We start from the raw sequence: 26,651 nt of genomic DNA on the forward strand, positions 1-26,651 counted from the left end.
ATCACTCTTTTCATCTTTTGTTTTTCAGGATCCAGTGTGGCCTGTGGTTGTCCAGACTGAGTTCACTTCCAAAAGATTTCCTTCAACGGATGTTGTCAAAGGTAAGGAGTTATGGCACATAGGACACATTTTTAGCATGTCCTTCTGGTGAAAATGGAAACACCAGAGCTCTTGAAACTGCTAAGTTCAACACTGTACTTTTGGTTCTTAGCAATCTAAGACCTTATCTTGCAACTTCCTCAGGGTGAGAGAAGGAAAGTATGGTTGGTTCTATGATAAATAGTTGGAAAATACCCAATGCTTTTCAAAGATATTTTTAAAAAGCCACTCAGAGTATATTTGTTTAGCTTACTAAGTTACACTCTAAAAGGCATATCCTTGAACTCAGTGTAAAGTATTTCAAACAGTTCTGATCATGGATAAACGTGTTTTGGTTTCATCTTGGCATTCTATTTAAAGCTGGATGGTTTTTAATATTTAATATTGAGGAAATACTCCATCTCATGTTTTAAGAATTGAGGATCAGTATCTGTAAATTAGTTAGTGTGAAAAAGATGAGTTATGCAATTAACTTTGTGGAAAGCCTGTTTTGAATTATCAAATATAAATTTAAACAATTGATTTTACATATCCTGCATTCTAATTATATCTTATGATAGCTTCGTGAAGATGAAACAGTTTCATGGCCTTTATATTTGCAAATACTCTTTTTGAACAACTACCTGGAATTTGCAGAAATCACATGAGAAAATAAGTCATAATGCTTAGAAGAGAAAGTGCGATAAATGAAGGAACCCTAAGTCTTCGGTTCTAGTCTTTCTCTTTTCATGGACTTCCTGTTATTTTTCACAGCTTAAATTACCTGAGTAAGAGGAGGCTGAAACTATTTGGATAAAGCTATCCATGTAATTTACTTAACTTCAAAGCATACCAAATTGACTTGCACTTCAGTCCTGAAGTCATCATCTGTTGGTAGCAAAAACACCCTCCAAAACTAAAAAAAAAAAAAAAAAATTCTTAAAACTATATTGAATTAATTTCATTTAGAAATATAAAGCTTTTTTTATGGCTAAGCTAGAATGTTTGTAGAGTGCCATGAAGTCTTTAAAGAAGTCAACATAATATTATTATTCCTGACCTCTTAGACCCAAGATGTCTATTTTAAGTAATCTGACATTAAAAATGTGCTGACAAATATAGATTAAAAAACAACACAGGAAGTTGTAAATCAGTTGGTAACCCTTAGCATCAAGGAAATAAGAGACCACGAAAATGTAGTCATTTACTTTAGTCAACCTCAACCTTAATTTTTAACTAAAGAAAATTCACAGAAGGCATGATGTTTACATTTTAGATATTTTATTCATAGTTTGTGTGTTTCCTTTTTCTGCAGTGGGCTCATAAATTATTACAAGGAAACATGTTGTCACAGTTATAAATATTTCCCCCTGGGCCTAGCTCCCTCACCATCCCTCCCCCCACCGCTCCCTTTAAAATCTCCACTAACTGGTTCTTTAAGTGCAGTAGTCATTCTTCTTTGATCAGCAGGGCAGGATTTTCGTGCTTCGGAGAAAACTGCTGTTGATTACTCTTGTGTGCCTGGTGTTCTGGAAACAAGGCTCTTTCAGGGAGCACCCAGGCCCTTCCTTCCATGCAGGGCAGCCAATTATTATATACATGGGGTTGTCATTTTTTCAATAACCTAAAAGAAGCCTTGTCTTTTCTTCCTAGGAACAGTTCTAGGTCCTATAAGTTTCCAAGGCTTTTTGTGGATCTGAATTATTGGAAATTAGCTACAAAACTGGTTTTGTGACTGGTGGCACCGCATGGTAATACATTTTTGCAAAAAAGACCTTCCGCCTATGATATGGTAAAAATAAACTGAAATCACAGCAACTCTGAAAAATTTACGTGGTATATGTATTTCAGATTTGAATGTTTTAGGAATCTGGACCCCAATCCCACCCTCCTTACATGTATAGTCAGAGATCTGGATTGACTCTGCCACTCAGTAGAGAGTATCTCTGGAACATGTTTTCTTTATTTGTAAAATTAGGGGGTTAGACTAGGTCATCTCTAGTTCAGTTACAGAAGCTATATCCTATGTTACTAAATTTCAAGTGGCCTTTTCTCTATTTATACAAGACTCAAAGTTGCCAGCCTGTGCAGATCCTCAGATTCAGTATTTTTCTGTCATGATGTAGAAGAAGAATATTTGGATTACAGTCTCAGTACTTAATGGAATCTTAGACAGGCCATAGCTTGTCCATTTATTTCGACTTAATTATCTTCTGCAAACCTGTTCCTCCTTCATTTTCTTTATCTCTCAATGACATCACCAGCTTCTTGGTTTCTGGACTCAAAATGTTGAGGTTGTCTTCAGTTGTTTCCTCTCTCTTGGCCCTAACATTAAATCAGGTGTTGAAAGCACCTCTGTGAAGTGTGTCACCTCTGCCCCCTTTCTTTTTCTTAACAATGCTCACCATGTAGCCTCCAGGCCCAAGATCTTGCCTTCAGAGATCTTGAACTCCGGCCATACTGGATTATTACTTTCCCACTATGCACAGTATTTTCAACATAGTGGGTGCTCAATAAACATTCATTACGGGAAAAGAAAAAAAAACAGCCAGCCAGCCAGCCAGTCAGTGTGGATGGAGGTGCTTTCCCAGCAGTGAGTCTTGCCTGTGCTGTCCTCTTTGCTGTGAGGGCATTTCTTCCTCAATCTGGCCAATCAATATTCCATCTGCCCTTCCAGGCTAGCTCACTTACCTCAGTGAGGTGTTCCTTGATCTCCTTTGTGCTTCAGAGTATTTTGCTTGTTCCCCTGGCAGAGTATTTGTTACATTGTACTTTAAGTTATAGCCTTGCGTCAGTGATCTCCCACCACTTTGTGGAAACAACTTGAGGGCAGAGACCATGTCATTCATCTTGGGGCCCTAGCTCAGGTCTTTGTACAAAGGCAGCATTCATTAGGTGTTAAATACTCCATTAGGGTAACGATTCATTCAAAAATTTTCAGGGCTGCCAATTTGTTTGATCTGCTATGATTCAGTTTTAAAAGTTTAACATGAAAAACTGTACCACTTGGAGAAGCAAATCTAATGGTTTATTGTTGCATCAGTGCAATACCTGTATTTCTCAGTTATGAATGGAGTCCTAGAGTATTCGCTTGATTGCCATCATGCCAAAAAACAAAACCACCTTTCACTCACTTGACTGCATTGCTTAAACTGACTAATTAGTTGTTTTACACAGTATAGCTTAAAATTCTAAAGAATTCCTCAGAGATACCACTTTCCCCCCACACAGCTCCTGATGGAAGTAACATTAACATCAGAAAATCTAGGATTTTCTGAGTTGCCCAACTTCAGGGTCCATGATTCGTATTGCTCTTCATGGGCCATCCACTTGCATCCCCAATTCTCAAAACAATGTGAATGTTACCTATTGGAGTTGTAGCAGCACTGGCCACCATCCAGAAAAATGAACATTGCTGATGAAGAAAAGAAGCTTTCCGTTTATTGAGAATCTACTCTGAGCCCGGCATTGGGCTAGTTAGAAAGCACATTATAAATATTGGGTCCCTCAATTCATACTACCTTGTGAGGAGAGGTTTTATTGAGCTCATTCTTTGGATGAAGAACCTAAAGCTCACAGAGGCTGGGTAACTTGGTCAAGGTCACACAACTAGAGAATGGCAAATTCTATCAGAACTTGGACCCAGATCTATTTGATTCCAAAGCCCATTCACCTAATTCTTGGCAGCAAGTGGAACCCCACTCTTTTTTTGGGGGGGGGTGGAGTCCCAAAACTGTTTCTCTCTGATTTACAGGGGAAAAATACAGGATTAGAACAAATAAGATGATGTATGCACAATAGGGATCTGAAAGCATAAGTTCTCAGGGAATTTCAGAAAGAATTTGTTCACTGGTTCCTCACAGCCCTACTGTGCATAATTCCAAAATAACTCAACAAAAGTAAGACATGGAAGTTGTAATTTTTTTTAAGATGGCAAGATGTAAAAGACCTTTGGTTTATAAATAAATTTGAGTACATGCTTAATTCATTTGTGGAAGCAGGAGAATATGGGAGCATCAGTTTGCTGTTGGAGACTGGAATTGCATGTTCCTGCTCAGATCGTACTTGGTCTCATTTGTTGTAATTGTAATGACTGTTTTATTTGGAATCACAGTCTTTTTCTAGGAACGGGCACGTAGAGAAAAGCAACCAATAACCTAGACAGTTAAAAACCACACTGAGAAATGAGTCCAGTTGTGTGAACAAATCTCTTGTGATTAGTCTTCCACTGTGTGCTGTAATGTGCTTTAAATCCATTTCCATATTTTTAATTAACACTTAGTTCCAAAAAACTTTCTGGAGGCCATTTAAATCACAAATGGAGGAAAAAACAAATTTGCTTTATCAGAAAATTGACTATAGACTATTTTGGTGCCTTTTATTATTTTTACATTTTAATGATTAAAATTAAATATAGCCCGATTCCGACAGAAGACAGTGAAATAATTTTCATGGCTGATATAATTTTAAAGTCAAACCTGAGTGAATGAGATATTCGTTCTGTTGTGGACGAGTTTCATAGTCCATCCTGTGGCTCTAATTTCTGATCAGTCCCATCCATTTCATAAAAGGAATTAGACAGCTGTACCACGTTACTCTTCTAGCAGAGACCCGGTGGTGCTTTGGCTCTATCTCAACAGCTGTCCTATAGGGACTATAGTGTTTGTTCTGTCTTACAGATTTTAGACACCTGTTTTCATAGTTTGAATCATTCATTTCTTTTGAGTGAAAAACAGAAAGCACAAGTTTTATTTTAAAATTCTTTGCACCAAAAATATCACCTGCTATATTGAAACCCAGTCATTGCTACAAGTAAAAGGCATAACTGCAGCTCTCTGAGGATGCTTGTTCATATGTAGTCCTACAACAAAGGCCACTGTCCTCATCTAGAAAATGGGGATAAGGAATTACCTACCACTGGGTTTTGTAAAGATTAAATCAATATATGTAAAGCACTTACACAGTGCCAGGCATGTAGAAACAGCTTAAAAGTGTAAGCTTGTTTTTTTCAATATATATTTTCATGTCATTTATTTATGTCTACAATAATGATAAACAAAGATCTCTCCAGGGTAAGGACTTGGTCTATTTTGTTCCCCACTTCACTTCCTGTCTGGCAGCTGATAAATAATGGGAACGTAATAAATATTTATTGAATAATTAAATGTAGGAAATCACTGTGGTCAATAGATCATTCTATCACCATATCCCCCCTGCTCTGCGAGTCTACTGACATACAGGGTGCCAAATTTTAAGATTTTTTTTTCTGTATCTTCTCCCTGCCACCAGCTCATGCCCCCAACTTTGGCTACTGACTCTGATTTATAACTCAGACTGTTCCTCATCTGGGTGTCCAGCCTGGCTTCTTGACTTGACATATTCTTCCCCTATTAATGGTTGGATTCTTTATAAAGGTGTCTGTGTTAGATGGAGTCATGCCAAATGAATAGATTGTGGTGGTAGGACTGGAATATTAGGATGAGCATAGCCTCTTCCTTGATGAAGGAATTATTCAGGCCAGGAAAAGCCTTGAAGGATCGTTCTGGTTTTCACACTTGTATGAACACAGCCTTGGCATGAGGGGTTACTAATGAAGCCAGAGAATGTGGCCCAGCATGTTAATTTACTTGATTCGGGGAACTTCCTTGTATTTATAAATGAACTCCATACATTAGGCAACTGATATTTAGATAAGAAAATCAGAAAACATCACATGCTGTAATATAGTGCTTCAACAGATTATAGTATCAATCGATTGCAGCAAAGCTAACACCATTTAAGTAATCAAAAACAAGCAAGGACAATGAGCTACTGTTTTGAAATCCTGCTAGAAATAAGAAACCAGGACTAAAACCATTCAAATAATAAAGGTAAATTGCAAAACTAAACCATAGTATTAATTGGGCTAATCTAACTATACAATCTACAACTGAATTTTAACAGATTTAGGATTGGAGTATCACTGGAAACATCAGCCACCGGATTATCATCATTGCCCTAAGAGAAGATGCAGCTTTTACCTGTGAGGGATCTGGTGTTCAAGGCATGTTCTGAAGAATGGATAGAATATCAAAATGTTATGAAAAGGCACATTTCTATTTCTTTAGCTTCTAGTTGCATTTGAAGCATTTTATTCTGTTCATCTTGGCAATGATGGTAAATACTAAGAAACAACTGGGAAGATAATATTTTACAGTTATTCTTTTTTCTAAAAAATATCATTTTCCTTACAGTTTATTTTGTTATAATTGGTTGGCTTACTTGCTCATTGGCAAATAATTTTATTTTTGGTTGTAGACACAGTTATAATGTACAACTTTGTTCTTTTATTAGATCGATTTTTCTGCTGGTAGATCATAAGGCACTTTATTATTTTAGCAAGAATTTTTAAAAGCATTCACTGCTACATCTCTGAACTTCACCATCTCACTAGCATCTGTCAGATTTAATCACCTACAGGACTACCTTATAAAGATTACCTTATCAGAAAAAGTGTCAAGTTGTGAGCTTAGGTGTGAGAATTGCAAAATAAAGCTGAGCTACACTAACAACTGCTGTGCTAATTTATTGTAAATTATGTTTTTTTGTTTGCAGAGATAAGACACGAGAAGTGTTTCTATTTAAATTCATTTCCTATTATTTCAACATAAATACCAAACAGCTCGACAAGAATGTGAGAAGGTAGGATATTCCTTAAATAGGTTCTAGTGATAGTGAAATTTATTTTCTAAGCTATCGGGACCAGTCATGTCACATTGTTCTAGGTGCAGAATCAGACGGCACAATTAACACAAAACATGGATGTTTAGAATATTAGATGGAAATTGCTGATGGTCATGTGAAGAGTGATGATTTATAGGATATGAACTGGAAATAATTGCGTAGCAAGCTGGTCTACAACAGAGCTCTAATTCACTGGGCTGACACTGTTAACTCATAATGTGTCGACCTGGCACCAGCCATGATAGATTATGGCTGTTCAGAACACATAAGCATATCCCTTTCATGAGCATTTTGGGAACCGTAGTTCAGATGACCCCAGTAAAAACAACTGCAATGGTTTAGCCAAGCTGGTTCTCTAAGAAATGTAAGAATCATGATGAGTCATTATGTTATTGAAATTCAGAACTAGGTGGCAATGAATCACACGAAGTTATCACCTTCAAATCATCAAAGGGAATATAAATTGGGTCGTATAAAGTACCATGAGTCTCACTGCATTTTTAACTAGATGAACCTCTTATATAAACAAGGTTTTATTATTATATTTATTGTTATTATTATTAAAACTAGAGTAAAATTTAGTGCACATAAAAGTGAAGGGCTAATGTTGCCAGCTTGAGCCAGAAAGAGGATAGGCCTGTATTGGTAGATCGCTTCATGTAACACTATCATTACATTTTGACCTATATGAGGCAATGCCAAACATGGGAATTTGTATGACTCTTAAAAATGCATGAGTGGATGGGGCACATGGTAAGAGGTCCTCAAATCAATTTTGTTTTTTAAGCTAAACTAGAATTTGAACTAGAGAACTTGAGAACCAAGGGTAGGTCAACCCAACTCTTTCATTATCCTCCACCCTCCTTTTTAATACATTGGATCTTTCAAAGAAAACAGGGTAGAAATATCATTTAACAGAATAGCAAGAAAATCACTTTGCTGGCTTTGCTATGACTTTTTGCTAATAAGCTGTATGCTATGCCAGATCACATATTTAAAAGCAGAGTTTTGCCTCTTGGGGAAGAATTAGATTTCAGTTCAGTTCAATTGATCTGGGTGCATTCTGTCCAGGTAGGATTTTTGTACTCACAGGGGTTATAATCTGGAGGTGAAGTTAGAAGGCAGGGGATATAAAATCAATGATAACAATACATGGAAATGGCCACAACTGAGCTAGAATAGGGGACTACTGGGTTAGTCATACTTTAGTTAGATGATGACTAAATGATGTGTTAGTTAGGGAATCAGCCAAATGAAGAGACTAGCAAGGGTGGGAAGAGTATTGTGGAGTATTTGGGTGTTTCCATTGTCAGGTAGCCACTCTTCATAATAATTATCCAAAGCCAGAAGAGTAAGTGGCATTAAACCACTTGACTATAAAAATATTTTAAAATAAACTTGGCTCTTGAAGAAGCTGAACATACTTGTTAATTGCTGATAAATATTACCTGGATCATAAGGAACAGAAGAAATACTGTTGTTGGTTAATGGTTATTTTTACTTAAAATGTTTATAATTGGAGGGATACAAATAGGCCTGTGGTCATAGATTATGGAAAACACATTGATACGTAAATATATTTTAAAAATCCAAATATTAATAACTACTGACATTTGTGTAGTCCTTTTCTCCCAAAGCTCTTGACAAACATTACTGACTATACACATACAGGAATAGCACTGAAATGCTGCTACTCTTTCAAAGGACAAGATGTTGATTCAAGAGAAAAGTAGCAAATGGCTGATATACTTAAATATAGGTCTGCAGAATATAGGTGTGCATTTGGAAACGTAAAGTCGCACCACAGAACCTCCCTCCCAAAGAGTTTGTCATATTTTACTTCAACTTTATTGAATTAGTGGTTTCATTTAACTCCATTTTTTACTAAGACACAGATGATTTTTATTTTTCCTTAGATGGAGATTGAGCTCCTTTATGATTGCTGCATGGCAGTAAGTAAGGACCCAGGTGGATGGCATTTCCTTTCTGAGGACATCAGCTCTGGCCCTGTAGCACCTCCTGGTGTGAGGAGGGCTGATACGCCAGCGCGACACAAGAGTGCCGCCTACTGAAGGACTGGTTTTGTTTGATTAAGAACCAAGATTATCCTCAGTTATCTGAAAGAAACCAACCACCTGGTTCAAGCAAGTCTCATTTATGGAGTATTAGATCAAATGGATTGTTGCTGGGCTGGTTGGTGACACTGATTGAAAACATGCCATGTTTGTCATACTTACTTGAACAATGTGTAAATTACACGGCAATAATCATTTATAAAGATGAGAGAACAGAGAATGTTTCATGTATACTTTTAGGGCTCTTACTGTAAAATATTAATTATTTTATTGCATTCTCAAAGTATGACTGGCAATGCCAGAAATATTATTTGTTTCTTTACATTTCCTGTAAAGATATCAATATCAATCCTACAGGTCTTCGAAAGTTCAGCTAAACTACCAGCTCCCCCTTAAATATTTCATAATTTTTTTTTCTCAGAAAACAAGGCAGTCTATGTTTCTAAAACTCTCATATACAATCATGTTTAGCATACCTTTACTGAGCATGCACTAATGAGACAAGTACTGCTTAGGCCCTGGGGATTCAGACACAACAAATACACATTCCTCGACTTTCAAGGAGGTCACAATCTAGTGCGTGGGTGGGTGGGGCTTGTAGAGATGACATACACAGTAAATTGCAGAGTGAAATAATTATTAGAAGTATATGTAGGGTGTCCTAGAAATTTAGAGAAAGAACTATCTCATTGTGGTGGAAGGGAAGAGAGAAAGAAGAGATTCAGGGAAAATGTAAAAGAGATAGTGCCTGAATTAAATCCGAAAGAATAAATAATGCTAGCAAGCAGATGGGGTGAGATAGAGAGGGAAAAATCCCAGACAGAGAGATAGACAGGGAAAGTGGCCTTTACAAAAACAGAGAGAGTAAGAAGCACATTCCCAGATAAGAGATGTACACAGTGTTGGTGAAAAGCTGGGGTCACATGGGTCTGGGCTTAGTCCCAGCTCTAGTGTTTATTAACTACATAACCTTTGGGCAAGTCATTTAATTTCCTATGTGCCTTGTGTTTGCCACTTGTCACGTGGGGCAAGTAACATGCTAACTGGCATTTAATTGGTAGAACCCATTTTTGGGGGGATTTTGTGGGAAATTATATCAAAAATTCAAAGCTGAGAGCTATGGAAATGAAAATGATTATGTAGAAGTCTAACAACAAAATGAAATTTTGTTTGATGACTGCTAATGTTTTAAAAATTTACATGTTTTAAATTTAAAATGTGGTTTGTAGTCTTTTGGAGTAAGTCATGTCTAAGAAGTAAGTGTATGTTTGTCTTTTGCTATAGCTACATTGAAATGATGGGGAAAAAATAAAAAAAGAAATCAAAGGATTTGTTTTCCATATGTCCCAATAATAGCCAGCAATTTTTAAAATAAGTTTAGTAAAAGTTAGAACAATGCAGTTCCCTCATCCTTTGCTGAGAGGAAGCCTACTTGATTAATGTAATTAAAGGGTTGCTTGTAACTCAAGACTCAATTAAAAAAATAAATTTGGCCTTATTACTTTACTTCCAACTGGTGGTTTTCCTAGTGTGATTTTTGAGCTAAAATCTGCGGCTGCTTTGTTCATGACACATGAATTGTTTTAGCACATCCTTTCCCCTGCTGTGCATATGATTAAGAAAGCAGAGGTTAAATAGTGCAGTAAAGAATTGGGTAAATTCATTCTATTCTTGCTCACAGCACTTAGGTCCCCTCCCCCTTTTCAGGACTGAAAGAGTGCAGAAGCCTATTATCTTTTCCTGAAATAATTTAAGATATGTTCTTATGCTGAAAGTGTAACTTTTCTTTCTCAACATTTTCTAGTACACTGATTTTGTGATGTCTCTGCTATAGATATTATCCGTATTAGCAAGAAAACAAATGCAAGTGCATCCTACCATTTTATTCAGTGCTCATGGGTGCTTCTCACTGTGATAAGCATTTTGCATACATGGTTTTATTTTTACTTGTGATACTCCTACAAGGTAAGGATAATTATTCTGATTTCTAGATGAGAAACAAGAGGCTCTGAGGGGTTATGGTATTTTTCCAAGATGCCACAATTGGCAGGAGACAGAAATAAGGTGTTAAATCTGGTCTACTTCATTCTAAACCTGGGTTCTCATGCATTTGCATTTTTTGTAGGGCAAGTTTGATTCAAAGGATTTAAAACTAGTTCTGGTACAGCATCTTCTATGTGTTTGGTGCAATACATGTTAAATTCAATTGAATGGAAATTTTAAGCTCAGGAGGGCAAAGAGCAGTGAGTTCTCTACCCTTCTTGAGTTTATAGTCTGATGTGGGTGTGACTATAATGTGAAGTGCAATTGATAAGCAACAGAGAAGGCGGTGTGGTATAGTGGGGAGATCATGACAAACTCACCATGTCCAAAGGAACTCTTCATTTCTTCCCTTAACCTGTTCTGTCCCCAGTCTTCCAGGGAATGGTGCTAATATGCATCTGGTTGTTCAAATCAGAATCCCTGGGCCATCTGCAATTCCTCCCTCTCGCTCACCTTTTGTATCTTTAGCAAGTCCTGTCTGAGCTGTGCTGAAATCTGACAGCTACTTCTGTCTCCCTTCCCTGTCACAACGCCCTCCAAGCCCTCCGGACCACAGATGTCATCACTCTCTAGCTGTAAAAAGTAAGTGTCCCTGCTCCTCTACCCAGTGAGAACCATGTACGAGGGGCAGCCAGAGTAGGTTTTGGGGAGCCTGAAGCTAAGGTATGATACAAAATTACATGCAAAAGTGAACATATAGAATGACAACAGTAGTAACGAGAAATTACATATATTAAAAAGCTGATGGGGGTGCCTGGGTGACTCAGTCGGTGAAGCATCTGCCTTTAGCTCAGGTCATCATCATCCTGGAGTCCTGGAATTGAGTCCCACATTGGGCTCCTTGCTCAGCGGGGAGTCTGCATCCTCCCTCTCCCTCTGCTCCTCCTTCTGCTCGTGCTCTCTCTCCTTCTCTCTCTCAAATAAATAGAATCTTTTTAAAAAGCTGACAAATTCTAAAAATATCACAAAACAGAAAAATAAGTTAAAGATCATTAGCTGCTTGACCTCACATCTGTGATATATTTTACTCTACTTTTTGGGTTTCATACTCTAATCAGCTCTTCACATGACAACGATTTTGTAATATTATCTTCCATAGAAAGAATGTAAAGATTAGTTGGTCTTTGCTCTAGCTCATTAATGGAATTTCAGCCTTTGTAACTCATTATCGGTAGTATCATGTACATTTGAGGATTGATGTCAAATTTCAGAAAACCCGTATCCAAGTTCCCTTTCATATTTGACTTACAGAATTTAAGATGCTTTTCAGGTTCTTTTCTGCAGTGAACAATTTAAAATAATCGTTACTTGTTGAATGGATGGCACTCATTAATCAATTTGTGTCGATGTCTCCGCTGTAGAGGCATATCATACGTTTGATGTTATCTTCATTGATGTTAGTAGTTTTTGTGAAAATGAAAGAAATTTAAATCTTTTTACAATGTGTTCATATGATTCACTCCTCTTCACTAATTGGACTATCAAGCAATCTAGAAGCCTATTCATTGCTTCGATTTAAAATGTATTTCTTCTTATTGGATTACTACTTTTGTTCTGATCTGAATTTGGGGGGCTTACAATTACTCATTGATGTCAGAATAATTTCTACTGATTTAATTGCTCATCTGTATTACCCTTGTTTCATATTCCACTATCCTTTGAATTTTTCTCAGTTCTTTAATAAATCAATTTAAAAATGACAAAAGAAGGTACTCTGAATATAAGTCCAAATCACAAGCTGTAATTTCTCACTTGTTGAACTAAAACATTCCAAAAGTCTGCCCAAATTGCAGTTAAAATGGCATATTCAAAATTTATTGAATAAAATGTTTGCATTTCATTTGCACTTGGGTTTCTCTTCCAAGTCTTCAAAAATATATTTTAGAGTTTTTAAAATGTCATTTAACTCTTATTGCAAGACTTGAATAACTTTTACACTGCTGATAATTATTAAAAAATTTCCATAGACTAGCTTCTAGCTCACACCTCTCAAACCTGGTTTCTCTTCCACTATTTACACACGTCTGGGGCCTGGTCCTAAAGCACACATTCATATGGCAATGTGACCTTGGACTCTGTACCTTTGTATTAAGATGTCATAGTGGGTGGTAGAAGCCATATCTGCACAAAGATGGCTAGACATTAATTATTATACAAGAGTTCCCTCTCCTGAATCAAACAATGGCCTTTCTAATATATGTAGCTATGTATCTCCAATTGTCTATAGGAAGTTCGTACTTTGTCATTCTATTATCAATTATATTCCATTATAAATTTAATGTATTTAACACTAAAGTCATCACCACAACCTTTATTATCATTATGAAAGTATCTTTTCTAATTATGTCAATGGCACAATTACTTTCAGATCTTCTTGTCATCAAATCCATACAAGATTTGATTCACCTTCCTAGTCTTTCATATCTAGATTGGTATCAACTTCTTTGTTAACCTTTAAAATAATATTTCTTACATATATATGCTCATTCCTTTCCATTTCCATTGCTATATCCTGAGCCTATATATATATTTTTTTACCACTTCTCTATTTCCTAATTTCCTCATTTATCTTTTTGTCTCTAATCCTTTTTCACTTCAAATGTTGTTTATAACATTGCCAAGTTACTTTGATCAAAATACTGCTTTTATCATACCAGTCTCATGCTTAAAAATGTAATCTAGAATTGCTTTTTTTTAAACATTTAGATAAGAGTTTTTATCACAGATGGAATAAAAAAAAGAGTTCAAATTTCTGAAGAATTCAAGTTAATAGTATTAATTTGGATGACTTGAGTAAAAAGTCAGTTTCAACTTAATAGCAGTCACATTATAGAATATTTTCTAAATAGAGCTTTGCTTTTAAGTGGTGGCATTCTCAACCTCTTAACCAGGGTTCCCAGAGAAGTCAGCCTTTGTGCCTAAGGCATCCACTGTTTATGATAAATTAACTTCTCTCCTGTGTATATAGGATCTGTGTATCATTCTTGAGAAAATGAAGAAATTGGTCACCTAAACAACTTTCTGTAGCACTCTCGCAGGACATCTATTAAAAAGATTAGTATAGTAACTGAAATAAACTGCTAACAAAATAGTACAAGTAGAGATTCTCCATCTACCTTAATGACTTTATAAAACCCTACTTGAGGGGCATCTGGGTGGCTCAGCGGGTGAAGCATCTGACTTTGGCTCAGGTCATGATCTCAGGGTTCAGGGATCAAACCCCACGTAGAGTCCCACATGGAGCCTCACAGAGCCCCTCATGGAGTCCTGGCATCACATCAACCTCTACTAGCTCAGCAACAGGCTCTATGCTCAGTGGGGAGTCTGCATCTCCTTCTCCCTCTGCCAACCCACTTCCCCTCCCTGTCATTCGCTTATGCTCTCTCTGTCTCTCAAATAAATGAATAAAATCTTTAAAAACCCCCATTTCATTTATAATAACAATGTCCATTTGTATATAAACAGTGAATACTGCCAAATTAAAATCCTGTCTTAAGGAAGCAAGAGGCTATTTATAAACAGCTTCCACGTAATATTGTCTACATTATGTGTTTCTGTTCTTTTATAGACTAAAATTTTACTATTAGTGTAGACCAGGTTGACATTCTGAAATTCTAAGTTATTTAGGTTTGAATTAATGAGGTTTCTACTGTTTATATTTTGCAAGAAGACTCAAACTGCTACAATGTGTATCATCCAATATAATTGTTAACATATAATGTATTCTACAATGTTTATGTTAGAATTATATGACAAAGACAAATATTTTGAGAGGGTAAAATATAACATTTCAATTCTGGGCTATCATTAAAATGTTTTTAATTTAACTTTTAAAGTTAAAAGTGGGTAATATTTGTTAATAATATAAAATAGTGATATTGGTGTATTTGGATAGCAGTTAGCTGTTAATGTGACAGAAAATCCAAAGTTCGACAGCTTTAACAAGATACTATTTTACCTTGCCTTCACATAAATATCCAGAGTTAAGCAATAGAAGGCTATTATTTTTGGGTCTAGATTCCTTTATTCTTGTTGTTCCTCCATGTTGGCCTTCATTCATTTTTGCAAGATTATCCTCTGGTCCAAAATAATTGCTCCATCTGAAGCCATCTCCCCATTTTTAAAGATATACTTATTGGGGCCCATGTGTGGCTCAGTCCGTGAAGCCTCTGCCTTCAACTCAGGTCATGATCCTGGGATCCCGGAATGGATCCTTGCATCCAGCTCCCTGTTTAGAGGGGAGTCCCTTCTTCCTCTCTCTCTGCTCCTCCCACTCATGCTCTCTCTCCCACTCACTCACTCTCAAATAAATAAAATCTTTTAAAAATTATATATTTATTTGAGAGAGACTGGGGGAGGGCTAGAGGCAGAGAGAGATGGAGAGAGAGAATCTTAAGCAGGATCCACACCCAGCATGGAGCCTTATGTGGGACTCAATCTCACAATCCTGAGATCAGGACTCAAGCTGAAATCAAGAGTCAGTCGCTTAACTGACCCCCCCATCCCTTTCATATTCTAGCCAGAAAAATAGGAGAAAGGCAAAAAGAATATGCTCCTTCTCTTTAAGGACACTTCCATTAAGTTCCATACTTTACTTCTCCTCACATCCCATCAGCCACAAACTGTTAAGGCTAAGCTTACTTATTTACTTACTGTAAAGAGCTTGGAAAATGAAGTCTATTCCAGTCAACGATTTGCCCAGCTGAAAATCCTCTATTAAGGGCAAAGTGAGAGAATGGATTTTTGGTGACAATTCAGAGGGTTCTGCCACAGATCATGTTGTCCTCATTGACAGTCCCCAACTGCCTAATAATAAACCATCTATACTTAGGAGATGGTAGGAAGTATGCCAGCAAATTACACCTAGTTGTAGCAGGCAAAGTTTAATTTTCCAGCTTTCAACCAGACTTGTACATCAATATCACCATGGGGTTTTTCAGATTTAGATATGCCAAGCCCTAACCTAAACCTATTGAACTCGAGTTATGGTAAGGCAGGTCAAGAGCTGATTTTTGAAAGTACTACAGATGATTCAGGTACATGATCAAGCTTAGAGAGCAGCACAGACCCATCCCTTGGTGGGATATCATTTAAGAACTAATAAGGGAAAGGGAGTATAGGAAACACTGGGTTAGAATTGTTAGCATCTCTTTTTAATTTATTTTTATTATTTTATTTTATTAATTTATTTTATTTTAATAGTATTATTTTGGAGACAGACCATGCATGCATGTTCAGAGGGAGAGAGAATCTTAAGCAGGTTCCACATCCTGCTCAGATCCCCATGTGGGCTTGATCTCATGACCTAACTTGAAATCAAGAGTCGGTTGCTCAAGTGACTGAGCCATCCAGGAGCCCCTGTTAGCATCTCTTTAAATGTTCCCTTCTTCCCTCATTTATCTGACCTGGTTACCCATTCTTCTGTTCCCCACCTGTCATCAAGCCCTCAGAGCAATTTTGCAATAGCTCACATGACAGAGGAAGTAGAGAGAACAAAATGAATTTAGGATTTAAAAAGTTTCCTGCAAGGAATGTAGGTGATAATGACATTTACAGCTGCACAGTGAACTTCTTGAAGGTGAGGCCTTCATCTTTTCCAAAGAGGACGTCTAGGGCCTACAGTGTGGTAGAAGCTCAAAGAATGTTGGGGTGAGGGAATACTAAGTACCATGCTGGTTTAGCTAACTGTAGCTGCTCTAGGGGATTTTGGTGGGAAACCGAGACTCAGTATGTAAGATTACCATCACCTAGCCTTCAGTGGTCTCAGCTGGCTGATTGTATCTGATTTTATTGACATAAACCTGCCTGGAGTCTAGAAAGAGAGATGAAACTCCTGCTGTGCTGAATTAGCTTTCTGAAGGTATCTTTTGAGCCCCATGTGTTCCTTTTTGACTGTGGACCACGTGATGCTCATGCTGCAAAGTTTTTGGGGTTTATCCTGGACCCGTCTGCGGGAAATTTTCTGGCTGGGCCCCAATTTTATTCCACTAATTTTACTGTTCTAAAGATACTTCAGATTACATCATTCCTTGTCAATGGAACCTCCTATATTCCTGGCCTTGGAAAATCCCATTTTTCTCTTAGATTCTCTTTAGAACATAGAAGAACAAGGATATGCAGTACTAAGTGTGTATCATCTAAAAATTTAAGGTTACTTTTAAGTTAGGTTGAGTTTCTTGACTATAGTTCTAATCTCATTTTACTAAAGAAAATGAACACCACTCTCCAGTCTTTTCCACATTATCTCATCCTATTTTTATTTTAAGATTTTATCCGACACTTCTAGTTTGGATGAGCTTACTTATAATCTCTTTGATCATGGCTATTGCTTCAGAGAGAGCTCCACTTACTTCTCTAGTCATGAATGTTGCCAGTTACCTAATAGTCTGTAATTACAGACGTTTAAACTTTGAAAAACCAGTGTTTTTCCCTTCCCATTTGCAAGAGACAGATTTAAAGAGATTTATGTGAAGAGACAAAAATCCATTGTATTTGTTGTTGACATAAAGAGCTGCAGATAGCTTTCTGGTTTTTGTTTCAACTCTTTTTAATGTTTTTCCCCCCTCCTACTTCTTTAAGAAAATCTTAATTAGGTTTTAGCGGTTCTTAACACCTGTCTAATTTTCCATTTAAGAAGGAAGGTGGGGTTTAGGCTCTGTGTAGTTAGCAGGTATCTTAGCATTAGCAAATGAAAAAGGTTGGGTAGTAAAGCAGTAGGCTACTGGAATAATGAGACACCTAAATCCACGGATCTGAGGATTTTTCACACACTGAACTTGATTATTAACGTGCGTAGAGAATAAATAAAAAGAGCTTGGGGTATGTATACATATGAGTGTGTGTGTGTGTGTGTGTGTGTGCGCGCGCGCGCCTGACACACATGGTAATTAACAACAGCTCCAAACCAGGAAAACTAAAAGTAAAAGAAGGTTTAGAGCTGAGAGGAAAAACAAACCAAACTATTTTGAAATGAATACCTAAAATGTAACATTAACTTATTCTTAGAAAAAAGTTTAGATCTTGAATTGGGGGAAAAAAAAAGGCTTGAGTTTGAAAAAACTTTTTCATATTTTTGGGCAAATATAAGTAAGTATACTAAACTTCGTCATTTTTTTTTCGTAGTTTAAAAATATAGTCTTTATGTTTCTAACAATAAAGCTCTGTTTTTATTACATAAATCTGAAAATGTCTTGGACGAAGAATTTATCTTTCTAGTTAAAGATTTGAGTATGCTCTTTCTTCTTTGTTATTTAATTATTTAAGGAAAAATCAAGGAAAGAAATCTATTTCAATAAGATAAGAAATAAAGATAAAAAGCTGACTGCTTTGATTTGTATTTCGTACTGCAAATCTTCTGAACTCTGAATGCTTTTATATTTTAAAAGTTTAACAACTAGTTACAAATGAAAAAAAATTACCAAATTATTTCAAACTTCAGTAATATAAATGTAATGATTTTGTCACTTAGTTTGAAAATCATTCTCATGGGCATAAAAATGAAGTTTTAACCAAACCTCCACAGGAGGGCACTATAGCGTGACTCTGGTATAAATTGCAACTCCAGCAACCCATTCTGTCATTAGCTGGTTCTTGATTAAACATCTAAAATAGTGAGTCCTTCTCTTTAATTAGAAAATTCTAGTTTTCAAAACTTAAGATAGGTAGATTTCACATGTGGCAAATATATTTTCTTTGGTAAAAAAAGGAATGTAGGTAATTTAATCTTTTGTGGCATATACTTAAAATCTTATCACAAAGTATAGCAAAATTGGTAAGATGTGTGGTCTGGATGAAACAAAATCTAAATAGGTTAAAATTATGTAATATTTTAACAAATAACAGGGATATTTTAGAACTATCAGGCTAAACAAAATCAAAATACATTCAACAGATACATGCATTATTACTTAGAAGTGGTACATTTTTATAAGTAGCATATGTAAATATTATTACAAATAATATGTATTACTTATAATGATATGTGTAGCTAGCTAGGCAGTAGGTATGTAAATCGATCTCAGTGAATATAGAAATATAATTAAATATAAATAGCAAAGCATTTCCAAACTGGCTCACCTCCTCTTGATAAGGCTTTAAAAACGTTCACTGTAATGATAAAGGTGGATATTTGGTCCAAATTAAGATGTTTTAAATGCCCCTGGTCCTAACTCCCAATATCACTAGTGTATTTTCAAGCAGTTCTCCAGGAGATAAAATATTTGGATATTTTACTAGAGTTAAGTCAATATGAAAATAATTGTACTCGTGGCAGTTACCATGTGTCTTTGTGGGCCTTGTTATTTTGAGGATTTGCCATATAAGTCCAAAAAAGCTATACTGAATAGACATTTTTATAAAATTTGAAGAGTAACAAGATCAGTGGTTATAGATATAGTTACATAGTTGTATAACTGTACAGAACAAATCTATTTCCATTAAGGAAATTAGTCATTTCATTGTAGTTTTGCCAAAAAATGGCAGGCATCTGGGTAAATTCTAATAATGGAGGGAAAGTCTAGTTAGAGAGGTGAAAATCCTTATATCAACCAGGTTTAACTTTCCCTCTTTATGGTCAAATACAGATAGCTTTAATGTTCTGGGAATTTACAGTTGAAGCAAAATAATGTAACTGCAATACAAATCTCATAACTTTCTGAATCTGCATTCTCTATAAGACTCAATGGCATCATATTTTCATACAAATGCAAAACACTTATTTAAAACAGAAGTTCTCTAAAACTTTTGTTGGTTCACACCTGGGTTGAATAATTAAATTTGTTGGTAATTAAAATGTTAGTTCATCACTCCCCTGGGGATTCAAGGCAGCCTGTTTTAATTCAAATATCTTTTCTTTTAGCTCATAATTACAGATTCTTTAGCCATTAAAGAACTCAAAAAGTAGATTTAAAAGTAATGAAAAATAAGAAAGTAAAATTTGCATAAACTGTTTCCATATAATAAAGATGACTTTTAAATATTATTCATATGTAAAATTGGCAAATTACATAATGAGATACTTATCATAAACAATAGAATCCTATACCATTAAGGTTTTCTTTGTTTTTTAATCTGGAATCTAGCATACCAGAACATTCCATTTACTGGATTTTTTGTTTTTTAGAACATCTATTTTCCAAAATTTTCTCCAGATTTATTGAAGTATACTGTTCTATATTTTAAAATTTTACATACTAATGTATACATTTTTATAAGGTTGGACATGTCCATACACTCATGATACTATCACTATCTCCAAAGGATTTCTTGCTTCTTTGTTTACTTATTTTTGTGGTAAAAATTACTTATTAGCAAGAGATCTAACCTCTTAAGGAGTTTTAAAATATGCAATAGTGTATTGTTAACTACAGGTACTATGTTGTACAGTAGATCTCTAGCACTTATCTGAAACTTTATACCCATTAAATGCTCCCCATCAAGCTCCCCCTTCATCCCCTGGCAAAAACTATTTTATATTCTCTACTTCTATGAGTTTGACTATTTTATGCACTCCATGTAAGTAAAATCATGCAGTATTTCTCCTCCTGTGACTGGCTTATTTCACTTAGTAGAATGTCTTCCAGATTCATCCATATGCTGTTGAAAATGGTAGGATTTCCTTCTTTTTTAATGCTGACTAATATTCCAATACACACACACACACACACACACACACACACACACTTCCTTTATCCATTCATCTATTGATGAACATTTATGTTGTTTCCACACCTTGGTTATTGTGAGTAGTGCTGTAATGAATATAGGAATGTTAGTATCTTTTTGAAGTGCTGATTTCAATTCTTTTGGCTACCTACCCAGAAGTAGGATTGCTGGATCATATGGTAGTTCTATTTTAATTTTCTTTTTGAGGAACCTCCTTACTATTTTCCATAGTGGCTGTACCATTTAACAATCCTACCAACAGTATACAAGAGTTCCAATTTCTCCATATCCTCACCAATAATATCTTTTTTCTTTTCTTTTATTATTTTTTCTTTTAAATAATAACCATCTTAACAGATGTGATGTGATATCTCAATGTGGCTTAGATTTGCAGTTCTCTAGTAATATAAGTACCTTTACTACCTGTTGTTGATTTGTATGACTTCTTTGGTGAAATGTCTCTTCAAGTCCTTTACCCATTTAAAAATCAGTCTTGTTTTGCTTTGTTTTGCTATTGAATTTTAGGACTTACATATTTTGGAAATTAACTCTTTATTGAATATATAATTTGCAAATATTTTCTCCCACTCTGTAGGTTGCCTTTTCACTCTGTTTCCTTTGTTGTGCAGAAGCTTTTTGGTTTGTTGTACAACTATGTGTCTATTTTTGGTTTTGTTGCCTGTGATTTTGGTGTCATAACCATGATCATAGTCAAGACCAATGTCATGAAGCTTTTCCCCTATGCTTTCTTCTGGGAGTTTTAGTTTCAAGTTTTATATTTAAGTGTTGAGTCCATTTTGAGTTGATTTTTGTGTATGGTGTAAGATAAGGTCCAATTTCATCCTTTTGCATGTGGGTGTGCAGTTTTCCCAATACTGTTTGTTGAAGAGACTATCCTTTCCCTATGTGTATTCCTGGCACCCATATCAAAAATTATTTCAGTTGTAGTCAAATGACTTGATGTTAGTAACTCAAAAAATGCAACTTCTGGGATCTATACTAGGGATGGGCCAAGTTTTCACTGAATATTATATCACTCTTGGATACTAAAGTGTCTTCTTAAAAAGAGTTTTATTAAGGAAAATATTTTCTTTTTTTCTTCCTTCTTTCTCTCTTCTTTCTTTTTCCCTCTCTCTCCTTTCCTCTCCTTCCTTTCTTCCTTTTTTATCTACTATTTTTACCAAAGTCAGTAAGAGATACTGATAGATTTTTCACAAAATCTAACTTGTCAGAATAAAAGCAAGTTTTGGTTAACCATAATGCTCCATCTCCTAAGCACTAAGCAAAATTTTGCTGCAAAATTTATTTAATTTCCAAGTTTGACTCCACTTCCACTAAAAAACAGAAAACAGTATTTTGAGGAGTGATTGTCATTTCTACTTTAAAAATAAGAGCAATCAGAAGGTGAAATATGACATTAGGTGAGTACTAGAAACCTTCACACTACAATAGTTAAAAAGAGGAAGATAATGGGAAGTTTACAACCCTGGATTTTATATGGGCTTCATCTTTAGGTAAATGAAATGATACACTATGCTTCCTTGGGCAGGATTATATAACAAAATCCAATAAAAACAGGAGCCAGAATATGTGGAAGCAGCTTCTCTGAAGGGTGCATTTAAATTTCCAGTGCTCCTATAATTCAGATCTTCAGATTTTAAAAATATTACACAGAATTGTAGTCATTTTTGGTTTGTTTTACATTTTTCTTTTAAATAACTTCCAATTTACACATAGGTTATGGAAATAATACACAGAGTTCCTGTGTAACTATTGAGATTAAATTGCAGACTAATGCTGCATTTCTTATTAGACTTTGTGCCTATATAATCACAAAACAGCTATTAAAATTAAGTTGATCTAATATTGCCATGTAATCCCCAGACTCCAACAGAATTTTGCCAAGTATCCTAATAATGTCTTTTATAGGTCCAGGATCCAATCCAGAAGAAGCATGTTTGGTATTTAAATGTTTCTGCAGTCTGTTTCAATTTACAAGAGTTCCTCAGTCTTTCCTTATTTTTCTTGACCTTGACACTTTTGAAGAGCCTAAAACAGTTACTTTTTAGGATATTGTTCTTTTGGAGTTTATTTGACATTCCTCATGATTTACACATTTTTGGCAGGAGTACTCCATAATGTTATATTCTTCTCATTGCAGTTTATCAGTAAACAACTATGTTAATTTGCATAATTTCTTATACTATTAATGTGTATTACTAGGATAAGATGGTATTGGAGAAGTTTCTCTGCTATGAAGTCAATTACTCAGCATATTATATTTATTCAATATACAATAACAATTTTTATGGGCAGATACATTGATACTATGTAAATATTCATTTCCTTATCAAACTTTTACCTTTAGTTTTAGCATTCTTTGATCATTCATGCTGAAATCAATTACTATTGTGATGATTACCAAATAGTAATATTCTAATTTCATTATTCTTTTTGGATTTGTTGTCATTCTACTGATGCATCCTATTTCCCCCTGTATATCTATTTTTTAAAAAATTCATGTATTTATAAAAGTAATGCTTTATGAATATCTATTTTACTCAAATGGTTATTGTTACTATCATAATTTATTTTGATGTTTAAATTGGCTAATGGGAGACTTTCAAGCTAAATCCTATGTCCTTTGGACAAGATCCCATCACTGTTTGTATACTTCTTTGCTTTCTAGTATGTCAGCATATTCTAGACCCATCTAACTTTTTTTTCCCCAAACCCAAAGTCAGCCATTTCTTTCACTGGAAAATGATATTTAGAAATCAAGAGCTGGGTGCTTAGAGTGCTCACTGTTGCTATGGTATCATTGTGCTGGGTCCTCTCAGCAGACAATATCAGGCAAAAAATTATCATTATATTCTATCTATCCTCAAAATCCATTAGTTCACACTGATAACTCTGACAACATGTGGTTTATTATAGTCTTCCCACTTACCACATATATAATTCCTTTCTCCTAGAGGGACAAAGCTCATTTTTCTTGTCATACTTATTTACTCAATGACCCCACGCATATGCAACCAATTTTCAAAGTTGTGCCAATCAAAAATTCAACCCTAGACATGTGCTATCCTCTCTCTACCCTCATTGGCCCCAGTCAGGCTCCAAGGGGGGAAATGGAAGTGGAAATGGAAATGGAAATGGAAATGAAATAGAAATGGAAATGGATGAAGAGAGGAAGGAGCAGGAAAGGCTTTAAGAATCTTGTCCCTGGCTCCATTAGTTTCCCATCCTGCTGTTCCTTTTAGTGACTAAACTCTGGACTTTGGATGGATACACATTTCTCCAGACTCCTGCCAGGTGTGCTGGCAGAAGCTTAGCTTGGTCAAAATTTTTGAAACTCCAAATCCTTGGAGTAATCTTTTGGAGACTGTTCAATATTAATTGAAACAATCAGGTTAGCTATTTAAGCTTATAAAAGGAATTAATATTGTTATATTCTTTTTCCATTATAATCTTTAGGGTTCAATATATTTTTCACCTTTTGAAGGAAGATATAAAATGCATATAAATACTGTGGATTACTCTTTCTTTTTTAATTAACAACGGGATATTTAATGAATTTACTTATGATACTAGTTCCCCATTCATCTGTTATTGCCCAGAGATCCACAATCACCTGGTGACATTTGGTGCTGCTTTGTAAATACAGACAGGCCGACTGCAGTACTGGCAGATCTGTCTCATACTTCCATATTTCTAGAAAGATATTTTTATTGCCAATATCTGAAAATTGATACACCAAGTGTTAAAGGCCATGATATAAACACGAGTAAGAAATAACTTTGTATATTTAAAAGAAAAACAACAAAAATGGAAAACTCAACAATACATAAGACTTATAGAGGTAAAAGGATTTAAAGAAATTAGATAATAAATAAATATCTTCAGGTGCCTTCAAAAGCATGTTAAAACAAAGGAAGGATGAAAAAATGGTTTTAGTCTTACATTATAGTTTAAAAACACTGTGTGTGACCCACAGATTTTAAGGATCTAGAAATAAATTTAAAATCAATTCTGTAACAGATGTTAATGTAAATGATGCTTACAGGCATTGATAAAACACTGTGCCTTCCCTCTACTAACATATTCCATAATTATACTGTGATTTAAATAGTTTATATATAGAGAGATGAATGTGGAACAGGAGAAAAGTATTCATACATTAGCATTCTGAGTAAGTAATTCAAACATCTAATTGTTCCAGCTCAAGGAATATTTAAAAATATTACCAGTTAGGTGTTCAAAATTATTTTGGTTTTTTATTGAGTCATGCTGATCATTTACAAAATTAGAAAATGTTCTTGATCATTATAGATGCACATTACAGAAAATACAGAAAAGGAACAGAATGACAATTATCAGAAAAACCTTTCCGCTTTTCTTTTATCCTAGATACATTAAAAATCATCTTTTAAAACTGAGCTTGTGCTATTTGTAGAGTTATAAATGAAAACAGACATTTCTAGTTATGTTTTTATTGGAGAGAAATGCTCTACGTAAGGGGCTTGATTGTACATACTTTGAACTCTAGAGCTCTTTTAGATGCATTTTAATTAACTTGAAACAGCTTAAATTTCTCTTCAATATTCTGAGAACACCAGTAAAAATCTCACTATTGTAAAAATTATTCTTGAGGTTTATGCAATGGCCCATTCTTAAGTCTTTCTGTTTGTAACTTATGTAGAAACAAACGAAAACAAAGTCACTTATATCAAGGACAAAAGGGAGACAGTTAATGCAGGTACATAAAGGAAACTGAACCTAACCTTACAGGAATTTACAGCGTTTTTCAGAAGCAGCAGAGGACACTAGCTATTACCCAAACTCCAGATCAGTTCATGACATCCCTGCATTTCCTGGTCCTCTTGACTCAGCTATCCTAATCCAAATCAGAAAGAAGACAACCAGGCAACCCATCAGCCGAAAAAGCCAAATAACTTTCACATTTTATGGGATACATAAAAATCTTTTAGTCTTTGAGCAACTTGTAACTCTTGGTTCCTGTAACCTTGAATTTCCTGGCTTGAAGGTCAAAAGCTTTGTAATAAATTCATCTTTCTGCTTTGTTTTATTCAGTACTCAGAGTTTGGTTTTTGATGCTAGAATGATTTGGAAATTCCAGTTTTATTAGTATAGTAGGTATAAAGACCATGATTTTTTTTTAATGGTTGCATAAGTTTAATTGGTTCAACTCAATAAATGTTTGCTGAGTACATCCTTATGTTAAAAACCTGTAGGAGACTCAATTAAATAAGAAATGGTCCTAACTTAAAGAATTTATAATGATGGACGGTGATAGCTTAAAAAAAATCACATTTTGTCTTTCATTATTATAATTTATACAAGTGCTGAAAATGAAGTGATGTAGGAGTTCAAAGGAAGTCATCCAATTCTGGCAATCATATATGATTCCACTAATCATAGTATTTTCTAACTATTAGAATGAGTAACATAATCTTACCATAGTATTTTCCCCACCAGTGAAAATGATTTTATTGCTTTTTAATTATAAAAATGAACAGAATCATTGTGAAAGAGGTCAAGCAATACAAAATAGTAAAATAAAAGAAAAATAACTAAAACCATCCAAATCCCATAAATCTTTAACATGTAAACATTTCCCAGATATTATTCCCATGTAATCAAATAAAAATAAATCCATATCTTTTATACTGCTACACTTACTGCACATGTATATATAATTTTAAGAAATGGGTGATATGATATAGGTATTTTGTAATCTTTCCTTGTCAATCTTGTGTGAAAATTCATGAGCTCATTATTTTTAATGGGTATTATGTAGTCTTACATTGGATGGATGTAGCCATATGTGCTTAATTAATTTCTCATTGAGGAACATAATTTTCCAAATTTTTATGATTGTAAAAAGCAACACTAGGATAAAAACCATCATAGATATACCTCTGCACATGTTGAATTATCTTGGACTAAATCTCTGAAATTGGAATTGCCAGGTCAAAGGTATGACTTTTTAAAATTTGGATACACTTTAACAATTGTGCTCTAGCAGAGTATCAATTTAAATTTCCA

At 35.0% G+C, this 26,651-nt stretch overlaps 1 protein-coding gene across 4 annotated transcripts in view; it reads right to left on the reverse strand.

Annotated features, from left to right (window-relative positions):
• Nucleotides 1-26,651, reverse strand: part of CABCOCO1 (ciliary associated calcium binding coiled-coil 1) — a 116,930-nt gene that overhangs the window by 14,843 nt on the left and 75,436 nt on the right. For 2 of the 4 annotated variants that reach the window (XM_041749976.1, XM_041749977.1), the window contains one exon: nt 932-994. The exons of the other annotated variants lie outside the window; for them this stretch is intronic. In XM_041749976.1, coding sequence (XP_041605910.1) covers nt 932-994 — 63 coding nt within the window. The remainder of the gene's footprint in view (nt 1-931; nt 995-26,651) is intronic. 4 annotated transcript variants of the gene reach the window in all.

The sequence above is a fragment of the Vulpes lagopus genome, chromosome 3 (genome assembly GCF_018345385.1).
Source record: "Vulpes lagopus strain Blue_001 chromosome 3, ASM1834538v1, whole genome shotgun sequence".
Lineage (NCBI taxonomy): Eukaryota > Metazoa > Chordata > Mammalia > Carnivora > Canidae > Vulpes > Vulpes lagopus.